The following is a 22,029-nucleotide window of genomic DNA, read 5'->3' as shown; positions in this document are numbered from 1 at the left end:
AATAATAATAATGGAAGATGTGTTAAAATATTAATTTTAATATCTGCAATAATGCTAGAATCCAGCTATCATTGTTAAGCATTAGCAAAATATTTTCCTGTGCCCTAAAAAAATCAAATAGGTGCTTCAAGACTTGCTTATAGCATATATAGAGAAAGAAGTTAATGCAAATAATTTGAGTATTTGTATACTTAAGTAGAGTGTCTATTTTTAAAATATAGTAAAAGCTAACTAATATGAAGCACTTTGCTATGTACCAGAGACGATTCTATGTGCTTAACTCATTTAATTTTCACAACTCTATGAAATACTTACTGTCATTATCTCCATTTTATAATAAAGAAACTGAGACAAAGAGAGTTTAAATTACTTGCTCAAAGTCATACAGCTAGTAACTAGAAACACCAGGATTTGAACTAGACAGTTTGACTCCAAAGGCCCCTCCCTTATTCATAACCCTAAATCAAAATGCAAATGTTATAATATAACCTGGTTCTCTCTCAGTTGCTCATCAATTCATACATCATGATCAGTTCAACACAACCTAGCAAATCAAGTTATAAGTTAATATTATTGTAATTTAACATTTCTCTGGGCCCCATATCATAGACACATAATTGAAAAGATGGAAGGGATGATAGAGATGGTACACTGTACTGTAGTTCCTTCAATTGCATAGTTACAGGAATTGAGGTCCAACCAAGCTCTTTGATTTGCCCAAGATCATAAAACAGGTTGGTGGCATCAGGGCATGTGCATATCCCCAGGAGTGTTAAGAAAAAAAATGCTTCACCTTTGGAAAAAATACTTGACTGCATCATATATATTTTACTTTATTTTACCACATTGCATTCATTAGTCACTGCAGGATACTACTTAGCTATAAGAACGAAAGATGCACAATGTTCCTAAAAAGGAATGACAGAACTCATATCTCATGCCCTCATATCCAGTTTAAATTGTAAAAACATGATCACAGGTAATTCCCAACTTACAAATTGATCTTGTTCCAAAGATCAATTTCACACATAAGAATAGGAGATATAATGCCTTAGAGATAATATTCTACTAAGCATGTTGTTGGATTCCTAGGATAGCCTTCAAATATCTGTATAATGGGAAATGTTCTTGGAGCACCTTTCTGTTCCAACAGTACCTGTAAAAACCTAACCAATCTGTATAGCAATGCTTCTACAGGAAAAGATGGAATATCTCCTCCTGTTGTGGTCTCGAAAGAGAAACAAGAGTCTTTCTTAACTATAGCTCTGCCCTCCCCATGCCCCATCATCTGCCCCTCTCCAGAAGAGTCTTAGGAGGGGTGCTGGAAGAGCAGAAAGCTAATAGTTAACTTGAGACGCTCCCATGTCTTTTGGTACATTTTAGTCTCAGTGGGATTCCTATCACTTTTGTTCAGGGGCTCCTTTGCCCTGATTAGTCTATTTCTCTTCTCATAGCCACAGTTCTTTCTAAGATTTATCAGCTTCCAAGATACTCCAAGGCCTTGCTACTTTCAGTATGGCCCTAGGGCAAACAGCATCACCACCTGGGAGCTCTTAGAACAGACTCTCAGGTCCTATCCTAAACCTGAATCAGAATCTCACCTTAACTAGATCCCTGTGTAATTAATATGCATACAAAAGTTTGAGAAACACTGCCTGTCATTAAAAGAGTTAATATTATTTTTTTCTTTGTTTTAAAATTTTCCTGTATTAACATTAAGAAAAATGTCAAATTAAAAAGTTCTATGTATACCACTTTCCAATCCCCTCACTTTAAGTCTAACAAAAGTCACTTCAGTGATCATGCTGACACTTGTTTTACCAGTGGTTCTCAACCTGGCTATACAATTAGAATCACCTGGGGAACATTACAAGCATAATATTGGGCACAGTGGCTCATGCCTGTAATTCTAGCATTTTAGGAGCCTTACGTGGGAGGATAGCTTAAGGTCAGGGGTTCAAGACCAGCCTGAGCAACATAGTGAGATCCTATTTCTACAAAAATATTTTTAAAATTAGCCAGGCATGGTGGTACACCTGTAGTCCTAGCTACTTGGTAGGCTGAGGCGGGAAGATCACTTGAGCCCAGGGACTTCAAGTTTCAGTGAGCTACGATGATGCCATACACTCTAGCTCATACAACAGAGCAAGACTCTGTTTTAAAAGAAATAAAAAATAAAAGAATAATATTGTCCCAAGTCCCATCCCAGACCAATTAAATCACATTATCTGGGGGGAAGGGCTAATAGTTTCTCTAAAGATTAAAGTAAAAATGCCTTACATTTCAAAGAGGAAATCTAAATGCCATGAACTTTTAAGTGTTCTTGCCCCAGGAACTGGGGAAAGATGTAAAATGCAGTGAGCAACGGCAAAGAAGTGTAGCTGTGTGCTAGAGATGGAAGTTTTAGAAAGGAGTACAAATATTCAGGATATAGGGCAGGATGAGAAATGCAGCATGCAAGTCACTGCTGGGATTAGAGAAGCAGTTAGATATGGCAGGAATGTGGGGATGAGAGAGAAAGATGAGAAAGGAATCCTACATGACAAGCATCCAGAAGATTTTCTGGAGATGGCAGTCCTTATGTAGCCAATCACGTGGCAGGAATACACATAAGTGTAAGTGCCTAAGGCATGGACTATCTGTATGCAGAATTCCCAAAACTCCCTCTCTTTTTTAGCAGTAGGTTTGTATTCGAATGGCTACTTAATGATTTTATCCAAACATAAGGGACAAAGATCCTCCTTTGCACTATAGACTCTGGGTCTTGAGCACTCTGGCAACATGAGAACTAGGACTTCTCTTTTATGTATTCAAACTTCTTGGGATTTAATGAATAAAGGTAGTCTGACCCAAGGTGCACTAACAGGTATCTCAATTTATTTGTAGAAATATGCTCAGAGCTGCCTAGGAATCAAGAATATTTTTGTGGCCAGGCGCGGTGGCTCACGCCTGTAATCCTAGCTCTCTGGGAGGCCGAGGCGGGCGGATTGCTCAAGGTCAGGAGTTCAAAACCAGCCTGAGCAAGAGCGAGACCCCGTCTCTACTATAAATAGAAAGAAACTAATTGGCCAACTGATATATATATAAAAAATTAGCCGGGCATGGTGGCGCATGCCTGTAGTCCCAGCTACTCGGGAGGCTGAGGCAGTAGGATCGCTGAGCCCCGGAGATTGAGGTTGCTGTGAGCCAGGCTGATGCCACGGCACTCACTCTAGCCTGGGCAACAAAGCGAGACTCTGTCTCAAAAAAAAAAAAAAAAAAAAAAAAGAATATTTTTGAGTGTGGAAACAAATCCACAAGCATTTGTTACCATAATTAGTGTATTGTGATAATCATATTCTCTCAGTAACCTGCTTACAGAACTCCCTCTACTTAGCTTCCCTCAGACTAGCCTTAATTGACCCACACTCAGTTTTTCAACAGCCAGTTTCTCTTCCATGCTGGGCATCTTAAATGTTAAAAGACAATGTTGTATCTGGCTGCTGAGTCAGGTGAAAAAAAAAAAAAAACCAAGTGCATAGTTAATGCTGAGAAGCCATAGCTAACATGATTTAAAATTACAGTGGTATTGCAGAGAGATAAGCTCCTTTCTGATGGCATTTCCTTTCTCTTAACCTTTCTCAGTTAATAGCAAATTTTATGGTACTTTTTTCTATCAGGCCTAAAACCAACCAAATGTTTTTTACACTACAATTATCATGACGTAGAGGGACTAAGAATGTATAGACATTCTGAAAGTATATCCATCTATCTCTTAGAGTTATAGCAATTTCAAGAATCACTTCTCATTTATCCCTGCTTATTTAATGGAAAGAAGGAATGCCCAGAAAGAATACAATAAACAGTAAGGTATTGGTATAGTTATTTAAAAGGATAGAGGTCTTATTGTTTATATACTATAATAGTTAAGTTTTCCCTCCCTCTTTTCTTTTTATAAGGGACAAAAAGAATGAAGCCAAGAGATCCGATGACCTGAAAAACCACATTCAGCTAAATGGCCACTATGGTTATCTAAATTCTTTGAGACACAGTTTTCAACATTTTCAATACTTAAAACTGCAAACCTTAGTAAAGCCCTTTCTCTGTGACAAGGGTGAAAAACCTACAACCTCACCACACTTGTGCCATTTTCAGTATAAATTTTCTTCCCTGTGCCTTCTCACCATACACATTTCGGCTGGTTTTCCCCGTCAGGATCTTTTCCTCACCAATATGCTGTTGGTTACAGGTTGGAGCTGAGCTGGTAGCAACAGATCTTGCCCTTCAAACATGTTCCTGGTTCCAGAGCTGTAGCCTAGGGCTCAGATTAGCTTAGAAGCACTTCTACCCTCACCCCATCCGTGGATAATTAATATACCATGAAAGACTTTAAAAGACTTCTATTGCTGAGATATTTTTAATCTTGACAAACTGAGGAACACTTTAGTCCTTCTTTATACCTACTCCATTCTCCTATCCCTTAATTATGTCTATAGGTTTGACCCTTAGCACAACTGGTTCTTGGGTGGATTTCCCACAGTTCCTTCCCTAGGTATAAGTGAGAAGATTTTGGTTGGTTCCCCTGTCCTGCAACCTGCTGTGAACTTTCTTAAGATGTGCCCCTAAAGTAATCCTGGAAGAATCCTCAACTTTCAAACTTCTGTAGCCTGTGTCTCCTGAGAAGATGCCAAGAAGCTCAGCAGAATCAAGGCTGGTTACTAGAGACACCACTCTGTTAATACCTAAATATAATCATTATAAATATAATTATTCAATCATAATCTGTTATGCTGGAAGGGTGCTCATTGGCTTTGGAACTAAAGAGACTGAGTATCACTCAACTTTACCATATGTGTGGTATTATTACTAGCACTAATAACTTCTGCTCCATGGAGTTACCAGGAAAATTAAATGATCTACATAAAGCGCATAATACTGAACTGGAATTGAGATTAGGTACTCGATAAATATTAAACTGTTCTATATCATGTTTATTTTTTGGTGTAAACTAGAACAAAATATAAATCCTATAAATATGTCCGTATATCTACAAACTTTCACACTTAGGTGGGTGCTGTTGCTCACATTAAACTTCTATGTTGGTAGAATCTAGAGGAATAAATTATTTTACAAGACAGGCAGAGCATAGAAAGGGCTTAATAATTACAGAATGGAAGAAATATTCACAATCTACACATCTGATAAAGGGCTAATATCCAGAACCTATAAAACTCAAACAAAATAGCAAGAAAAAAACAAACAACCCCATTAAAAAGTGGGCAAAAGACATGAACATAAGTTTTTCAAAAGAAGACAGACAAATGGCCAACAAACATAAAAAAATGCTCAACATCATTAATCATTAGGGAAATGCAAATTAAAACCACAATGAGATATCACCTTACTCCTATTAGAATTCTTTTCACTAAAAAGTCCAAAAACAACAGATGCTGGCAAAGGTGCAAAGAGAAAGAAATGCTTATACACTATTGGTGGGACTTCAAATTAGTACAACCCCTATGGAAAACAGAATGGAGATTTCTCAAAGAACTAAAAGTAGACCTATCATTCCATCCAGCAATCCACTACTGGGTATCTACCCAAAGGAAAAGAAATCATTTTATCAAAAAGACACCTGCACTGAAATGTTTATTGCAGCATAATTCACAATCGCAAAGATGTGGAATCAACCCAAGTGCCCATCAATTCATGAGTAGATTAACAAAATGTGATATATATATATATATATATATATATATATATATATATTTGTGGAATACTACTCAGCCATAAAAGGATGAATTAATGCCTTTTGCAGCAGTTTGAAAGGAATTCGAGACCATTATCCTAAGCAAAGTATCTCAAGAATGAGAAAACAAACTATATATGTACTCTGTAATAAACTGGAACTAACCGATGAGCACACAAGTGCACAGAGGGAAGTAAAAGCCACTGGAAGTCAAGCAGGGGTAAGGGAAAAGAAGGGAGGGGCAAAAATCAACCTAACAGGTACAATGAACACTATTTGGGTAATGGGCACATTTATAGCCCTGACTCAAACCATGTAACAAAAACATTTGTACCGCCTTAATATTTTGAAATAAAAGAGTAAAATAAAAATAAATTATTATCTAATCAAAAAAAAAAAGAAAGGGGCCTAATAATTAGACCTCTCTTCTAGTTTCTACTCAGTAGTGCTTATGTTAATTAATAGAAGCAGCATGTGACATAGAAGACGACCAGGAGAAATTTTGAGTTTCACTGAAATCGTAGCCATGAGATAACAATTGTTTGAAATATTATTCATGTCAATCCAACAATTATTTATTGAGAATTTTACATTCTTATATGACCAGAATGAACTGTACTTCTTCTATACCCTGATTCAAAGCAATGGGTGAAAAATATTTTCTAAAAATTACGTCAAATAGAGCCAGAAGCTATGAATAAATTGTTTCCCAAAGTTCGGGATGCTCACATTGAGAAAAATCATGTAAAAGATACCTTAACACATGATTCTTTAGCTATCTTATTTATATTTACTAACAAAATATTTTTCACCCCCAAACTGCTACAGGTTTCTGTAGAATGTGTGTGTGTATATATATATATATATATATATATATATATATACATACATACAGAAGTCAGGAGTTTGAGACCAGCCTGAGCAAGAGTGAGGCCCTGTCTCTACTAAAAATACAAAGATATTAGCCAGGCAACTAAAAATAGAAAAAAAAAAAAATTAGCCAGGTGTTGTAGTGCATATCTGTAGTCAGAGTTTGAGGTTGCTGTGAGCTAGGCTGATGCCATGGCACTCTATCCTGGGCAACCAAGCAAAACTCTGTCTCAAAAAAAAATAGAATATATATATTCCATATACATATGGATTGATTATTTCAAAAGCCAGAAAAATTTCTTCTTGGAGATTATCAAGAACATTGGGAACATTCTGGACCTAATTATAGTCACCTTTGTCAAGATAAAATTTTAAATGCATTTTTCTTGGCATGTATGAACTAAAATTCTTAAAGCTATGCAACACAGATGGTGTTTCTTCAGGAGACACTGTGGCACTGCTAATTCCTCGAGGCACAAAGACAAATGTTAATACAATACAAGTCAGTAACATCTCAAAGCAAATATTGTGCACAGCTTTACTTGAAGACAAAATAAATTTTCAACTTGTCACCTCCTTTTACAGGTTTCAACCAAAGATTCAAATCATGCTCTGATGATATAGAAAATATTAAATCAGAGTCACGTTTGATAGCAGCTGGGGAACACCCAAGGCATTTAAATACCATAAAGCCCTCTCTTCATACTGATGAAGATGGAGAATACTGAAATTATATTGCAAGAGTACCTCACTGGCAAATTTTAAAATTTTGCTGTTTTTCCTTGTAACAATTCAGCATGCAGGTATGATTTCCAAATATTACAAACATTCATATATGTAATTGGCTAAATTTGACCTAACCTTCTCCCAACATTATCTCCTAACATTCTCCTATTGAATATAGGAAAATAAAGGTACCAATAATTTCAAATGCTAGTAAGATAATGTGATTTGGAGTCATAAGAGAAAATAATTTTTCAAAAATAAGCAATTTATTTTGCTAAACTCATCTTAAATTGTAAATTGCCACCCTCATTCTAAGACATCTTAGTTCCCAAAGATTTATACTTGTCCTTACTAGAGTTTTAGGGGTTTCTTAGTGATTGGGGTTAGATTAGTACTTTATATCTTTATACCTGGTCACCAGATTACCCTAGTCCTTCTATAATGACAAAAATGAATATAATTATTTTATACATAAGGAATTTATAAGTGAGATCCTTACCCCTAAATATAATAAGATTCCATAGAACATAAATCTCCAGAAAAAGCATCGCCGAAGGGCATTAATGAGTTTGGGATTTTTCTTTGAAGCCAGCTCTCTATCCCATTCTCTGCAAAAGAATAAAAAGTGGGACCAATAAGTTGCATGTGCAAATATTTGAGTTGTCCTAATTCCCTTAACATAGCTGGATGAACTCAAGTATATCCAAGGAGATTGACCCAAGAGATTACAGAGACAAAGTCTCATGGAGACCCTCCAACACCAACTGCCCAGCCAAATATTTGGCAGAATTCCATGCTCCCCCAATATATCACCCTGCAAGGAGTTGATTTCATGAAAAGGCCACATTGTATGTGTTTTTTAAAAAGTGTTGAGCTTCTTAGGAGCAATGAAAAGGGTGGACACATAAAATCAGACTCTCATGGATACACAGTGTTGTGCTTAGAACAAGGTGGAAAAAGTAAACATAAATATCCTAATTTTTCCTCTCATTTCTTGATCTTTATCTGTACACAACTGTGGCAGATTTTACAATATTTAACTGTCAAACCAAAAACAAGTTAAAATGTCAGATGCCTTTTTCTGTGATTTAACATGAGAGAAACCTGTTAGACATTGTTTTTAAAAGCATAGGCATGAAATAAATATTAACAAACTTAATTTTCAACTACTGAAATCATTTACTATCATAACAGTCTTGGAAAAATGAGAAGAGAATCAAATTGTATATTTTCTGGTAAGAATAGATAATAGTCTGAACAGTGGCTGAAATCTAATAAACTTTTTTTTCTTTTAAATATATAGGACTATTGGCTGATTAAATTAAGTTTTTGCCACTGATATCTCTTAATAGAAGCCCTTTTTCTATTCACAAGGAAATAAAATATCTCTAAATGTTATCCTCATCTTAATTTTTACACTGTGCAGAAATGAAAAATTTCATAACCCCCAAGCAAGAACTAGATAAAGAATTAAATAAAGGCTTTGCATTTCATCAATGGCTATTCCCATTGCTATCAAGTTACCATAACTAAACATCATCCTCAATTAATCCAAAGGAAGAACACACAACTGAGATTTGAATACAAGCTTTGTAGTTTCTGTGCATGGACCTTGGTTTCCCCCAGAAGCTTGCTAACTAGAGCCCATCTATAAAGCTAAATCACCCTTTCCCATCTATCTATCTCCCCGGACTCTTCCCCACCTTTCACTCACACACACAGAGCTTGTCTACCATCCATAATACTTGGTGACTCACAAAAGGGTAAGAAGCCAAATATGGGAGTAGATTCACCCTCTCTATCAAAGGAGAGATTGATCAGATGGAAAGCCAGGAAGAGGGAGGGGAAAGGAAACCAAAGAAATGGCTCCATGGTGAAGAAGCAGTGGTCAACACTGAAGTAATATACGAGGTGTCATATTTGATAAATAAGAGGCCTCTGGTGAGCCTGGTCAATGTAGTTTTAGGAACATGGTAGAAGTGGAAACTATACTTCAGGGAACTGAGATGTAAATGAAAGGTGAAGAAGAGAAGAGACCAGGAGGGCAGAGAAATGTTAACTATGAAAAAAAAGAATGGGGTAGTGACCAGAGGGGAAGGCAAAGTTGGAGAATTTTTCTTTTAATAGGTGAGACTTGAACAATTCATAGCCTGAGAGAACAAGAGTATGTAGTGTGGTTCTAATAGCACCATAACAGGCCCAAATCAGGAAGGACAAAGTTCTATACATGTAAAGTCCACATATTACCTTTAATCATGAAATGGATGTATGGCGTGCACCCTGCAGTTTTGTGGAGAACTCAACCCCACAGGCTCAAAATTGAGCCAGATGGGCCAATATGCCTCAATCATGTGGCAACCACTGAGGTCCTTGGTTACAAGGCAGTTATGAAATGTGAGGTCAGGGTCACTTCCCAAGGGTACACAGGTACAGAGTAATATAAATGGTATGCCACTCTTTCAAAATGTCTCAATAAATTCCAAATGCTAATTTCATAAGAAAATAAGTGAATAACAAGGTGAAGAAGAGAATTTATGGACTTATGCTGGTACAGAATTGTTAAATACAAACAAAATAGGTATATATTTAAAAATGAATCAAAATGAGGACACAACAAAAACTGAGAAAAAAAATGTTAGAAATTTGTAATTCTGCAAATTCAGGTATATGTCCTCTATTTAGTCATAAGTAATATCATATCTATAGTACACATTTTTCAATTAACCAGCCTTGCTCTGATTAATCTTTCCCTTAGCATCCCACTAAAACTTAGATATTCAATATCGATTATTTTGAACTTGCTGATATACCTACAATAAATTATGTTTATATATTTCATCTCTACAGCAATGCTATAGGTTTCTACGTAATGCTAGCCATCTCATATTCATTCATTCATTCATTCAACAAATATTTATTGAGTACATACTAAATGCCAGGACCTATTCTAGGCACTTAGGTATATATCATAAACAAAACAAATCAAACCCAGTAAAAACAAACAAACAAACAAACAAACAAGACCAACCAAAATATCTCTGCTTCATGGCCCTTACACATACCAAGTGCTCAATAATAGGAGTTGGCCCTTAATCTTGGAAGTATGAATCCGCTAGTCTCACTAGCCTAAATTCTTTGAAGTGATATCTTACTTTGCTTTGAAGTAATATCTTACTTTGCTTTGAAAATGTCAAAAAAAGAAAACGAATTTAATTAACATAATGTAAACAAACTGCAAGTCTATTCAATTTTTTTCATTTTGGAGCAATAATTAATATTCTGTTTTCATTTTTTTATTTTTCTCTACTCCCTTTCCCTTTCATTTAGTATCAGACCCTGTGCTGCTGGCACAAGACCCAAACTAGCCGATTCTAGACTGAGTGGCTCAAGGGGCAAGCACATGACTCAAGAATCTCGGATTTTTCAGGTTTGCCCAAAGACAAAGGGCTCTTTCCTCCATGGTTCATAGAGATAGGAGCCAAGAGTTCTAACTGAGGGCCCACTGCATGGAGAAGGCTGGTCTGATAGAATAAAACCAGCACAAGCCAAATGCCAGCAGGTGGCATTTGAGTCCCTGGTCCCAATAAGTCCCTAGGGTCAGTTTTCTACCTAGGCATTCATCCAGTTTAGGCTTCATAAGCCCATAAATTCCCTCTTTTTATTTACTTAAACTACTTAACTGGGTTTCTGTCACTGGCATTCAAAAGGGTTCTAACGAATACTCTTAGGAAAGGGGACTCTGAGAAATTCTTTACAGTGGGGAATACTGTTCCCAGAGATGCAGGCAGTATAGACCTGGGTTGGAATCATGGCCCCATCACTCATTAGCTAGGAGTATTACATCATCTCTCAGAGCCTCAGTTTGCTCTTCTGCAGGATGGAGGTAATGATGCTTTCCTCCCAGAATGGCTGGGAGAAAGTCTACCTGGCATGTAATAGGTACTCATAAATATGAAATTTTGCATTTCTTTGAGAGCCCATTACCTTAAGGTTTCCCTGGAAGTGCACTTGTATTTACATATTAAGATTCCAAAAGCAAATATACATAATTTGCTTCATAATGATGTTATTTTAGTTTTCGCAGAATCAACTTCATGTCTTTTAAAGACAGAACTTAAATATGTATTTTTCAGGGAAAAAAAAGTCATTTCTCAGGAAAATAATTATTTTTCTTTCATGATTTTATGATTTAGTTCTTTACTTCATCAAGATGTCAGCAAGAAAACAAGATGATCCTACTTTAAATATGCTATTTTAAGAGCTAAGCCTTCAAACATGTTAGTTTTCTATTTTCTAAGTAATTAACAATATGAATTTCTCTCCTCAACTAATAAACAACATGCATGAACATACCTTTCCAATTTTTCAGATAGATTGTCAGCAGAATCAGCAGAAGGGATTTGGTAAATGTCTGACAATTCCAGGCGCTGTCTGTACCCTTTCCTCAAAATTGGTCTAGTCCAGCTAAAATAAAGAGAGGAAGAACAGATATAAATATTCACTTGATTTGGTCTCCAATACGGACATGAAAAATGATATCCATTCAAATTTTCTGTTATGTGAAAAATGGTGTAATGCATAAATATGAGAATAAAACAAGTCAACTTATATAAATACCAGGCTTCATAGCTCACAGGGCACAACAAAACATCAACACTTCTGAACTAATACAATTGTTGCTTTGTCAGAAGGATTGAAAATGATGGTACGATCCTTCCCGGGAGAAAAAAACAAACTGCTAAACATTCTATATGTAAATTATTCTTTAAAAAACACTGCCCCAAAATAACCATATACTAGGTATTTATAGCCAATTGCTAAAGTCCAGTCTCTACCACTTCAAATATAAAATGAACTGTGAATGAAAAGAATGCAGACACTTAACCAACAGCCTTACACAATTTTGTTTTCATAGCACAGAGTACTTAGCAATAAACTCTTTGTTGAAGGAAACAAATATATGGCTAGAGGGTTAGTGAGTAGTTTATATGAATTTGACTTAATTATCATGTCTGAGTCATTGCTTGATGGTGGGGATCATAACTTTAAGTTTTGTCTCCTCCCTCCACAGCAGCTACACTCATCTGCCCTCTAGGCATCAATAAACAATAATCTATAATGGAAATTAGTGATGCTGGCATGGGAAATCACTAGGCAGGATACCCCAGTTATTTTCAAATATAATATTTCTAACTATCATGGATAAGGCAGAATAATCTTCATAAAAATAAGAAAACCTAAAAACAAGGAGGAGGAAGAGGTAGCGGGAGAAGAATTGTGAAATAAATACATAAATCACGTACAAACTGAAATTTCTAAATGAAATTTGAGAGAATGAGGCCGTTGTCATGTAAAATTTCTTGTGTTTATTGAAGAAAGGAATTGAAGTCGGATTTAGTGATTCCCAAACCCATGCTTTTTCCCTTAGCATCTTTCTTTTCTACAGAGAATTCTAAAATTTGGTGTCATTGAGACTTTCTTTGGTAATGAATCAAACCACCAACACTCAAAAAAGAGTATTTTGGCAATATCTGAGAGGCAAGATAAACTAACAATTGGAAAAATATTCTAGCAGAGCCATTCTGAATAAAAGAAGTGCTATGCCAAAGGCAAACATTTTGACTGTTCCAGGGCAAAGCTTTGCAGATGGCAGTCAGGCTCCTCCTCAGGGCTCCCACCCTAAAGGTCCAGATTCTTCTTTCTACTTCCTTGGTCTTCAGCTTCTTCAGTAGGCCCCTGTTCTATCTTCCTGATGTCTCTACGGCTTGGCCTTCATTAAGATGTAACTGAATTAGGGCCCAGATCTAAGGCTAAGTAACTTCAATCATTTCTTACTAAGATATTAATGAGTGACTATGGTTTAATATGTCACATTTTCCCATTAACTTACAATATTTGCATTTTAACAGGAGCCTCTTTAACAAAAGATGATAATTAGTTTAGTCTTCACTGCCAGTCTGATCCTTTGGCACTTTTCCCCAGAGAACAATAATGAAAATAGTTGAGTCCAGTCTGAACTCAGCAGGAAAAAAAGTGATGTGATCATGCAGTGTCTGCAGTGGGCATCATCTGAGAAAGTGATGGCACACCCACCTGGCACACACTATTCTAGTCTCTGTCATAAAGACTAGAAGGTAAAGTTGGAAATATAGGTGGCGGTTTGACGGTGAGAAATCCGGGACAGCAATTTAGGATATAATTTAGGTTATGAGCCTTTGCAAACTTAACCCAAGAAGTAAAAAGGTAAAGCAAGTGAAAAGGTAAACCAATAAAGTGGTCGGATGTGGTGGCACACACCTGTAGTGTCAGCTATTCAGGAGGCTAAGGCAGGAGGATTGCTTGAGCCCAGGAGTTTGAGTCCAGCCTGGGCAACATAGCAACATCCCTATCTCTAAAAAAAATTGTGTATATTTAGTATTTTCCAAAGAGCTTTCACAAACACGAGTATGTATGATTTTAATTTGAACATCTTGTTAAGTAAGTAAAACAAAAAATTACCATTGTCCTGTTTTAAGAATAGGGCAGCTTTCCATTTAAGAAATGGAAGCTCAAATATGCTAAACTTATCTGAATTACTAAATAGCAAAGCCTACATTTTTCCACATTATTCTGACTTCATTCTTTCCTCTGCCATGTTCAGATTTCCCTATTTAAGCTAATTAGGCATGGTAGGTTCTGCTAGACAGATAGCTAGGAGGAGAGCCTGAAAGCAGGGAGAACAAAAGACAGCAGACTGCAGGTGTTGGTGTGGTGTGCAGGCAAATATTTAATAATCCCCTCTCCAGAAAACAAAAACAAAACCTGATTTATGACGTTTGTCAATTTCTGTGGTGTAAGTACTCTCACCATGACTATCTTCTGGTTTTCTTTTCTTTTCTTTTTTTTTTGAGACCGTCTCACTCTGTTGCCTGGACTAGAGTGCCGTGGCGTCAGCCTAGCTCACAGAAACCTCAAACTCCTGGGCTCAAGCAATCCTCCTGCCTCAGCCTCCCTAGTAGCTGGGACTACAGGCATGTGCCACCATGCCTGGCTAATTTTTTCTATATATTTTTAGTTGGCCAATTAATTTCTTTCTATTTTTAGTAGAGATGGGGTCTTGCTCTTGCTCAGGCTGGTTTTGAACTCCTGACCTTGAGCGATCCTCCCACCTCCCAGCCTCCCAGAGTGCTAGGATTACAGGAGTAAGCCACCGTGCCCAGCCATCATGACCATTTTCAAGTTACCAAATATGAAGTCATTGAACACAGAGTTGGGAAAAGATACACAATTGCATATTATAGTATATCCATCTTTCAGATATAATAAACACAAATAACCTTAATATTATAGTATAAATAATATTAAAATGTAAAATAAGAAGTGATAACTTTTGAGTTCTTATTACCTTTTTTCATTATAATTTATTTCATCACAACTGTAAATAATTTAATTTTTAATAATGGCTATGTTTAACATCCAGCTCATAAATTTCCTGAAAATTTAACAATCAGCTCAGCTGGAAAGAGTCAACCACAATAGATTTCTAACTTCCAGATGTTTGAATGGCTTAGAATAAGGGTTAAGGCACCTTGGATGGAAAGAAAGAGACCTATAGAAGATTTAGTAAAAAGGGAAAAGTGCTCCACTTATTAATAAACTTTACATTTTCAATATGTTTGAAATTTTTTTTTATTTCAGCATATTATGGAGGTACAGATTTTAAGGTTTCAATAAATGCCCTTTTCCCCCCTTCCCCTACAAGTCTGAGTCTCCAGCATGACCATCCCCCAGATGGTGCACATCTCACTCGTTATGTATGTATATACCCGCCCCACTCCCCCCTCCCACCTGCCCAATACCCTATTACTGTAGTACCTATGTGTCCACTTAGGTGCTACTCAGTTAATACCAGTTTGCTGGTGAGTATATGTGGTGCTTGTTTTTCCATTCTTGGGATACTTCACTTAGTAGTATGGGTTCCAGCTCTAACCAGGAAAATATAAGATGTGCTATATCATCGTTGTTTCTTAGAGCTGAATAGTACTCCATGGTATACATATACCACATTTTATTAATCCACTCTTCGATTGATGGGCACTTGGGCTGTTTCCACAGCCTTGCAATTATGAATTGTGCTGCTATAAACATTCGAGTGCAGGTGTCTTTTTTGTAGAGTGTCATTGGATCTTTTGGGTAGATGCCCAGCAATGGGATTGCTGGATCAAATGGTAGATTCACTTGTATCACTTTAAGGTATCTCCATATTGCTTTCCACAGAGGTTGAACTAGTTTGCAGTCCCACCAGCAGTGTAGGAGTGTTCCCCTCTCTCCGCATCCACACCAGCATCTATTGTTTGGAGACATTTTGATAAAGGCCATTCTCACTGGAGTTAAGTGATACCTCATTGTGGTTTTGATTTGAAATTATTAAAATATGACACCGAATTTTAAAATGAGCAGAATTTCACTCTCAAAATGAAACCAAAAGGCATTTTCATGAAATTAATCTCCTCAATCTCTTTTTAAAAATATATATGGAATATTATTCAACAAAAGAATGATGCACTGATACATGCTACAACAGAGATACGTCTTGAAAACATTATGCTAAGTCAAAGAAGCCAATCAGAAAACAGCACATTGCTCTATTTATATAAAATTTCCAGAATAAGCAAATCTGTAAAGACAGAAAGTAGATTAGTAGTTCGTCTAGGATGAGGGAGGAAGATGGAACAAGGAATGACTGCTATATGGAGTTTCTTTTTGGAATGATGAAAGGGTTCTAAAATTGATTATGGTGATAGTTACCCAACTCTATGAATATACTAAAAAATCGTTGAATTGTATACATTAAATGGATAAATTGGAATGTGAACTATATCTTAATAAAGCCATTTTTAAGAACAACATCATAACAGAAATCAGCTGTCAGTGTTGATTTCAGAAAGTTTTACTAAGCATTTGATTTTTCACTCCTAGAACTGGTGAAATAAAAAGTCTCATTATAGTGACTTTGACATTCTAAGTCCTTTCAAAGATGTTAATGCCTGGGCGGCTGCTGCAAGTAATTTAAAACTATGTGCATATCTCATGAGAAGATCTAAGATTGGTGATAGGCAAAAGAGTTGTATGAATTGTTTATTTCCTGTCCCCCAGAAGCAAGAAACTTAACTTCTAGAACTACTATGAAATCAGGAAAAAAAGTGGTAATAGTGATGGTACTGTAAAGAAACCAAATAATGTGTACTACTGGCATTGAAAGGCCTCTTCTAATGGCTATACCAAATTCACTTGGATTGTGACTTGGATTTCAGAGACTCAGCATTTGAGAGGCAATAATAAGCAATGCTACAAAAAACAAAAACAAAAAACAATAACAAAAAAAAACCCCACCAAAAACATCTATTTTGAAAGATAACATAAGAAACAAAGTATTGTGATTTATACTCAGTGCCCATCGACTTATCTACTTTGGAGAAGCAGCTTCAGAGTGTCTTTCCATGATTTTGGTTCGATTTTTATTCTACCTGGGCACAATGCCACTAACGAGGGCCACAAAACTGATTGTAGCTGGAACGACTGGCTAGAAAGACAGGATGATTACCCTATAAAATTTTTGCATCCTGTATGAGTCACTTGTAGAAGCTCTTTACTAACCAAGAAAGACAAGTGATACCATTGCTCTCTAATTTCTGATTTTTATTTCCATTGGCAATAAAAAATATATTTGAAACCAAGAAAATAAGGAAGCAGGGAAATGGATTGGCCTTAAAATTTTACGGTAGAAATGCCACTGGATTACTGGCTGGCATTTTTAAAAGCTCACAAAAGCTCACACAGAGAAACTGTATAGCTGTCAGAACCTCATCACGGGTTGTGGTATTAGACAATCACATTCTAGAGAACAGAAGCAGAGAAGTAAGTTTCAAGCTCGCCCATTGATAGTTGAGAGGAAAAGAAAGAAAACGAGTTCCATCTTTCTTCTGTCTAATGTAGGAACAAAATATACTTCATATGAGTGACATAAGGATATCTCCCACACGACATATTGATTTAACTTTGCTGATATTTGTTTTATAATTATTCCATTTATTTGGCATTTCCTTCATTTTTCTAGAACTCCAAATCCCTTATTAAGGCTCTTTGTTCATCTCACTTGTTCAGACACCATCACTGGGACTCAAAGTAAACACTCTGTAATGGGTTTCTCTGTCCTTTGGCAGAGAAATAGTCATGTTCTATCTGAACCATGGGTGTCATTCTGGAATTAACTCAAAATCTGGAATCAAAGGTACTTAACTGTTCTCTGCTAAAGTGTTTTTTACAAGGTAGAGATGACTCTCCTCTTTTAGGGACAGATCCTCCGAGAAGCTCTGGGCTATGGGGTCAGGGATCTTTTGGCATGAGCTGCTACAGGCAAAGGACATGCTAGACTTTTTCATTACCTTCAACATCCAAATAATTTCATGACCCCTCATTATTTATTAAATCCTTCCTGACACTTGCTTGCAAGTTACTGCCTTGAATTGACTTTTCCCATAATTAGAAAAGAAAAAAATATATAGTATAATTCCACCTGACATATTTTGTTTGAGAATTTATATTTGTTTGTTTACTTTGCTTAATAACTGGAGTGGTACAATGGAGGCTGGAAGCAACCTCAGAAGTATTTTAAGATGAAAGTGATTAAGAACTAACACTCCAAGGATAACACTGAAACGGATGCTGCATCAGGAAGACAAAGGTGACGATTTTTAAAATTTGGTTGTGATTAAATTGGTCTCTAGGATTATGCTTGGAATCATCTAACTAAAGGAATGATCAGTCAGTTCTGGAATTTTTCTCATTTGTCCCAATCTCTTTATCACCCTAACTTCTTTATGCTCTCTGCTGTTACACTGTTATACTACTGTTCCACATGATTCTTTCTCAGAAGGATTCAAAGAGCATCATGGCATTGGATTGAGACTTTCCAGCTACAGCTGATTTCCAATCTTCAAACTAAATATGGAATTTGGTTATTGGTGGAATTTTAACCCTTTTTATCTTCCAATGTCACTACTTATCTTCTAGAAAACAAATTGCCAAGTATTGCCAATTAAAAGGTAAATTTATCATCTTATTTATTCTTCCTCTTTTGGAGAAAGAATGTGTATGTAGATACACTATATGATGCAGGACTTAAGTTTCATCCTGTTCCTGAGTTTGAGGAGCAATGCTAATGCTATTTTCATTTTCTTGATGCCTTGTTATCACCAGGAGGGACACCAATAGTAAAGATCCCAGGAGGTGCCCGCAGGAGATCAGCAGAACATTAACCCTCACCTATCCCCACAGGAATCCCATTAAAAAAGGAGCAAGACAAACAAGGAATGGAGACAGCAATTTGTTCAAGGTTAACCAAGGAAACAAGACTCTACTGCAAGAGCCTTGCTTTGAATCCCCTTCACTTAACGTTTACATCTTTTTTTTTCCCTATAAGCAACATATAGGTAAGTAAAGATCTTCAAAAAACCTTAAATTGCTGTTTTTCTCCAACAGCAAAGCACACAATAAGGGGTGATTGAGTCATTCCAATCCTAATAATCAATTTAAGAGTTCAAAATGCTCACCTTTACAATCACATCTTAAAAGCAAAAATAATACAAATCATGACAGTTTAATGAAAATCATTTTTATAGGCATTAAAAAAATTTTTTTACTTCAAATGTTATGATTTCTTGCTTCCATCCATGCTTCAGGAAAATGAACTTAAAAGGAAACCTTAAGCCAGATTCTCTTCCTTTTGAACTCTGCAGGAGCTCCCACTGGATGAAACCATTCATAATAAAGTAGCTTTTAATTTTTAAAAGGATTCTACTATTATCATCACCAGGCATGGCATTATTTGGTTTAGCCAGGTCACAATGAAGAAAAATTAATAACTTCCTTAAAATGCATTGACCTCTATTTCCCAGAAACTCCAAATGCATTGAAATAGTTTCATAAAAATTGTGTATGTGTGAGCCTATCTAGGTTCATTTTCCCTCCCATGTGCTCCATTCTATCCTGTACTTCCTCCACCTGAGACTTTACCAAAAATTGTCTATATACTTGTCTGCCAATCCTCTATATCCCCAAGCACATTAGACCGTAAGGTCTTTAAAGGGAAACACCTTATGGATTTTTTTTTTTATTGCTTTATCTCCTACACTTACCATAAAGCATGGCACATACTTGACATTTCATTTTTTAATTGTTGAATTAGAGTTACCACATAACAATATGTTTCCTAATTTATTTCCCTCATAAGACTAACTTCTTGAGGACAATGTAGGTGTAATATTTATCTTTCTATTTCCATTGTCTTGTTCAGTGCTTGGAAAAGAATATAAAGTCAACAGATTCATGTGTTAATTAATTAATTACACAAGCATAATATATGTTAATAGCCCATGTGAGGACAGTAATTGCAAATAGGTGTTGCTTAGCCATTACTCCTGGTCAAATATATTATATTAAAAGCAAAAAAAAAAAAAAATAAGGTCATAACATTTTAAGTCTATAGTAAATGCAAGAAAATGTGAAGGAGTCTGTACTTGTTCAGGGACCACTCTTAATAACATTTCTTCCTTTTTTCTGAGTCTTAATTTAAAGCCTATAATCTTAAAACTTCCAGCCCTGATTATTTAACTTTCCTCAATAAAATGTTTTCATATGCAACATTCTCTATTACCAAAACATTCTTACTAATGTTTGGCCTTTATCCTATTCTTAGCAGAGATGTACCAAAATTTCCTAAATGGAAAGTCATTCTTCAGTCCTTTCAAGAGCAAAAGGTCCCTTTTATTTTGACCCTCCAAGATAGTTCCTGTATCATGTCATTTGACATTCTCGGCATTGCCTCCATGTTATTTATGGGCCATTATAGATGACATATACATAGCTATTAAAACGTTTCATAAGTTACTGTAACCCCCTAATGTATTATACTTTACAGTTTCAAATTATATCCATATCTCATTCTGCTCCTAAAGACTATCGATTGTTATAGATTGAATTGTGTCAACCCCAAAAAAGATATGTTTGAGTCCTAATCTTCAGTACCTCAGAATGCGACCTTATTTGGAGCTAACATTTTTGCAGAAGTAATTAGGTTAAAGTGAAGTCATTAGAGTGTATCCTACTCAATATGACTGGTACCCTTATAAAAAGGGAAAATATGGGCACAGAGAAAGACTCACAGGGAGAATGTCATGTGAAGATGAAGGCAGAGATCAGGGTAATGTCTCTGCAAGTCAAAGAATGCCAAGGATTGCCAGCCAACCACCAGGAGCTAAGGGAAGGGCATGGAGCAGATTCTTCCTTACAACTCTCAGAAGAACCCAACCCTGCCAGCACCTTGATCTCAGGCTTCTAGTCTCCAAAACTGTAAGACAATAAATTTCTGTTGTTTAAGCTACCCAGTTTGTGGTAGTTTGTTATGGAAGCCCTAGCAAACTAATATATACTAGCCCTAAGCAAAGAGAAATTCCATGTTAGGACAATGCACACAGGTGATAGTCTATTTAAGATACAGTCATAATGATGCTTTGGTTAATGGCAGACCACATATATGCAGGTGGTCTCATGATATTATTATACCATATTTTCCCTGTACCTTTTATATGTTTAGATATGTTCAGATCACAAATATTTATCATTGTGTTACAATTGCCTGCAATATTCAGTACAGTAACATGCTATACAGGAGCATGTAGCCTAGGAGCAAAAGGATATGCCATATAGCCTAGGCATGTAGTAGGCTATACCACATCTAGGTTTATGTATGTACACTTCAATATGTTCATAACAACAAAATTGCTTAAGGACATATTTTTCAGAACACATCCCCATTGCTGACACATGACTACAAGTTTAAAAGTTAGGGGTGAAAGTAAATGTCAAAGCAAAGGCTACAGACGTGGAATTGAACACAGGCATTTGTAGGAGTGTGATCTCCATAATTCAGAGAAGGCAGTGAGTCTAATTCACAGGAGGGAAGGTTAAATTTAGAGAAGAGAGGTACTTTCTTGGAACCTAGACAGAAAGATAAAGTTTTAACTATAATACTGCTTCTGTTGCTGATAATAGTGTTTACCATGTATTAAAGAGATACTCTGTGTCTGGCATTATCTGCCCTTATTTAATGCATAGTAAGTGCTTACAGAGGGTGCTGTTTAATTTTAGGTGTCAATTGGGAGTGTGTTTTTGGATGAGATTAGCATTTAAATCAGTGAAACCTTGGGTAAAGCAGATTGCCCTACCTGATAAAGATGGGCTTCATCCTATTGAATGAAGGCCTGAATAGAACAAAAAGATCAGTCTTCCCAAGCAAGAGAAAATTCTCCAGCAGACTGCCTTCAGACTCAAACTGGAATACTCGCTCTCCTGGGTCCCCAACCTAACAGCCCACCCTGAAAATTTCAGACTTTCCGCCTTCATACTCATGTGAGCCAATTCCTTCTAATAAATCATATATAAATAAATATAGATACATACATATTCACACATTTTTATTTCTTTATTTACTATTGGTTCTGTTTCTCTGGAGAACCCTAATACACAAAGAAAGCATTCAATGAATGTTACATATGCTGTTGAATATTACTTGCTGTGCCATGTTAAGATGAAGATAACTCATTGTACTGATGAGAATAACTGAGGTTCAGAGGGATTAAGTAAATTGTCTAAGATCACATTGTTAA

At 36.2% G+C, this 22,029-nt stretch overlaps 1 protein-coding gene across 1 annotated transcript in view; it reads right to left on the bottom strand.

Annotated features, from left to right (window-relative positions):
• Positions 1 to 22,029, bottom strand: part of CFTR (CF transmembrane conductance regulator) — a 166,584-nt gene that overhangs the window by 131,120 nt on the left and 13,435 nt on the right. Inside the window, exons 2-3 of the mRNA XM_012761103.2 lie at positions 11,678 to 11,788; positions 7,824 to 7,932 (exon numbers count right to left, since the gene is read on the bottom strand). Of these exons, the coding sequence (XP_012616557.1) occupies positions 7,824 to 7,932; positions 11,678 to 11,788 (220 nt within the window). The remainder of the gene's footprint in view (positions 1 to 7,823; positions 7,933 to 11,677; positions 11,789 to 22,029) is intronic.

This window comes from Microcebus murinus, chromosome 9 (genome assembly GCF_040939455.1).
Source record: "Microcebus murinus isolate Inina chromosome 9, M.murinus_Inina_mat1.0, whole genome shotgun sequence".
Classification (NCBI taxonomy): Eukaryota; Metazoa; Chordata; class Mammalia; order Primates; family Cheirogaleidae; genus Microcebus; species Microcebus murinus.
This window is presented reverse-complemented; position numbering and strand designations above follow the sequence as displayed.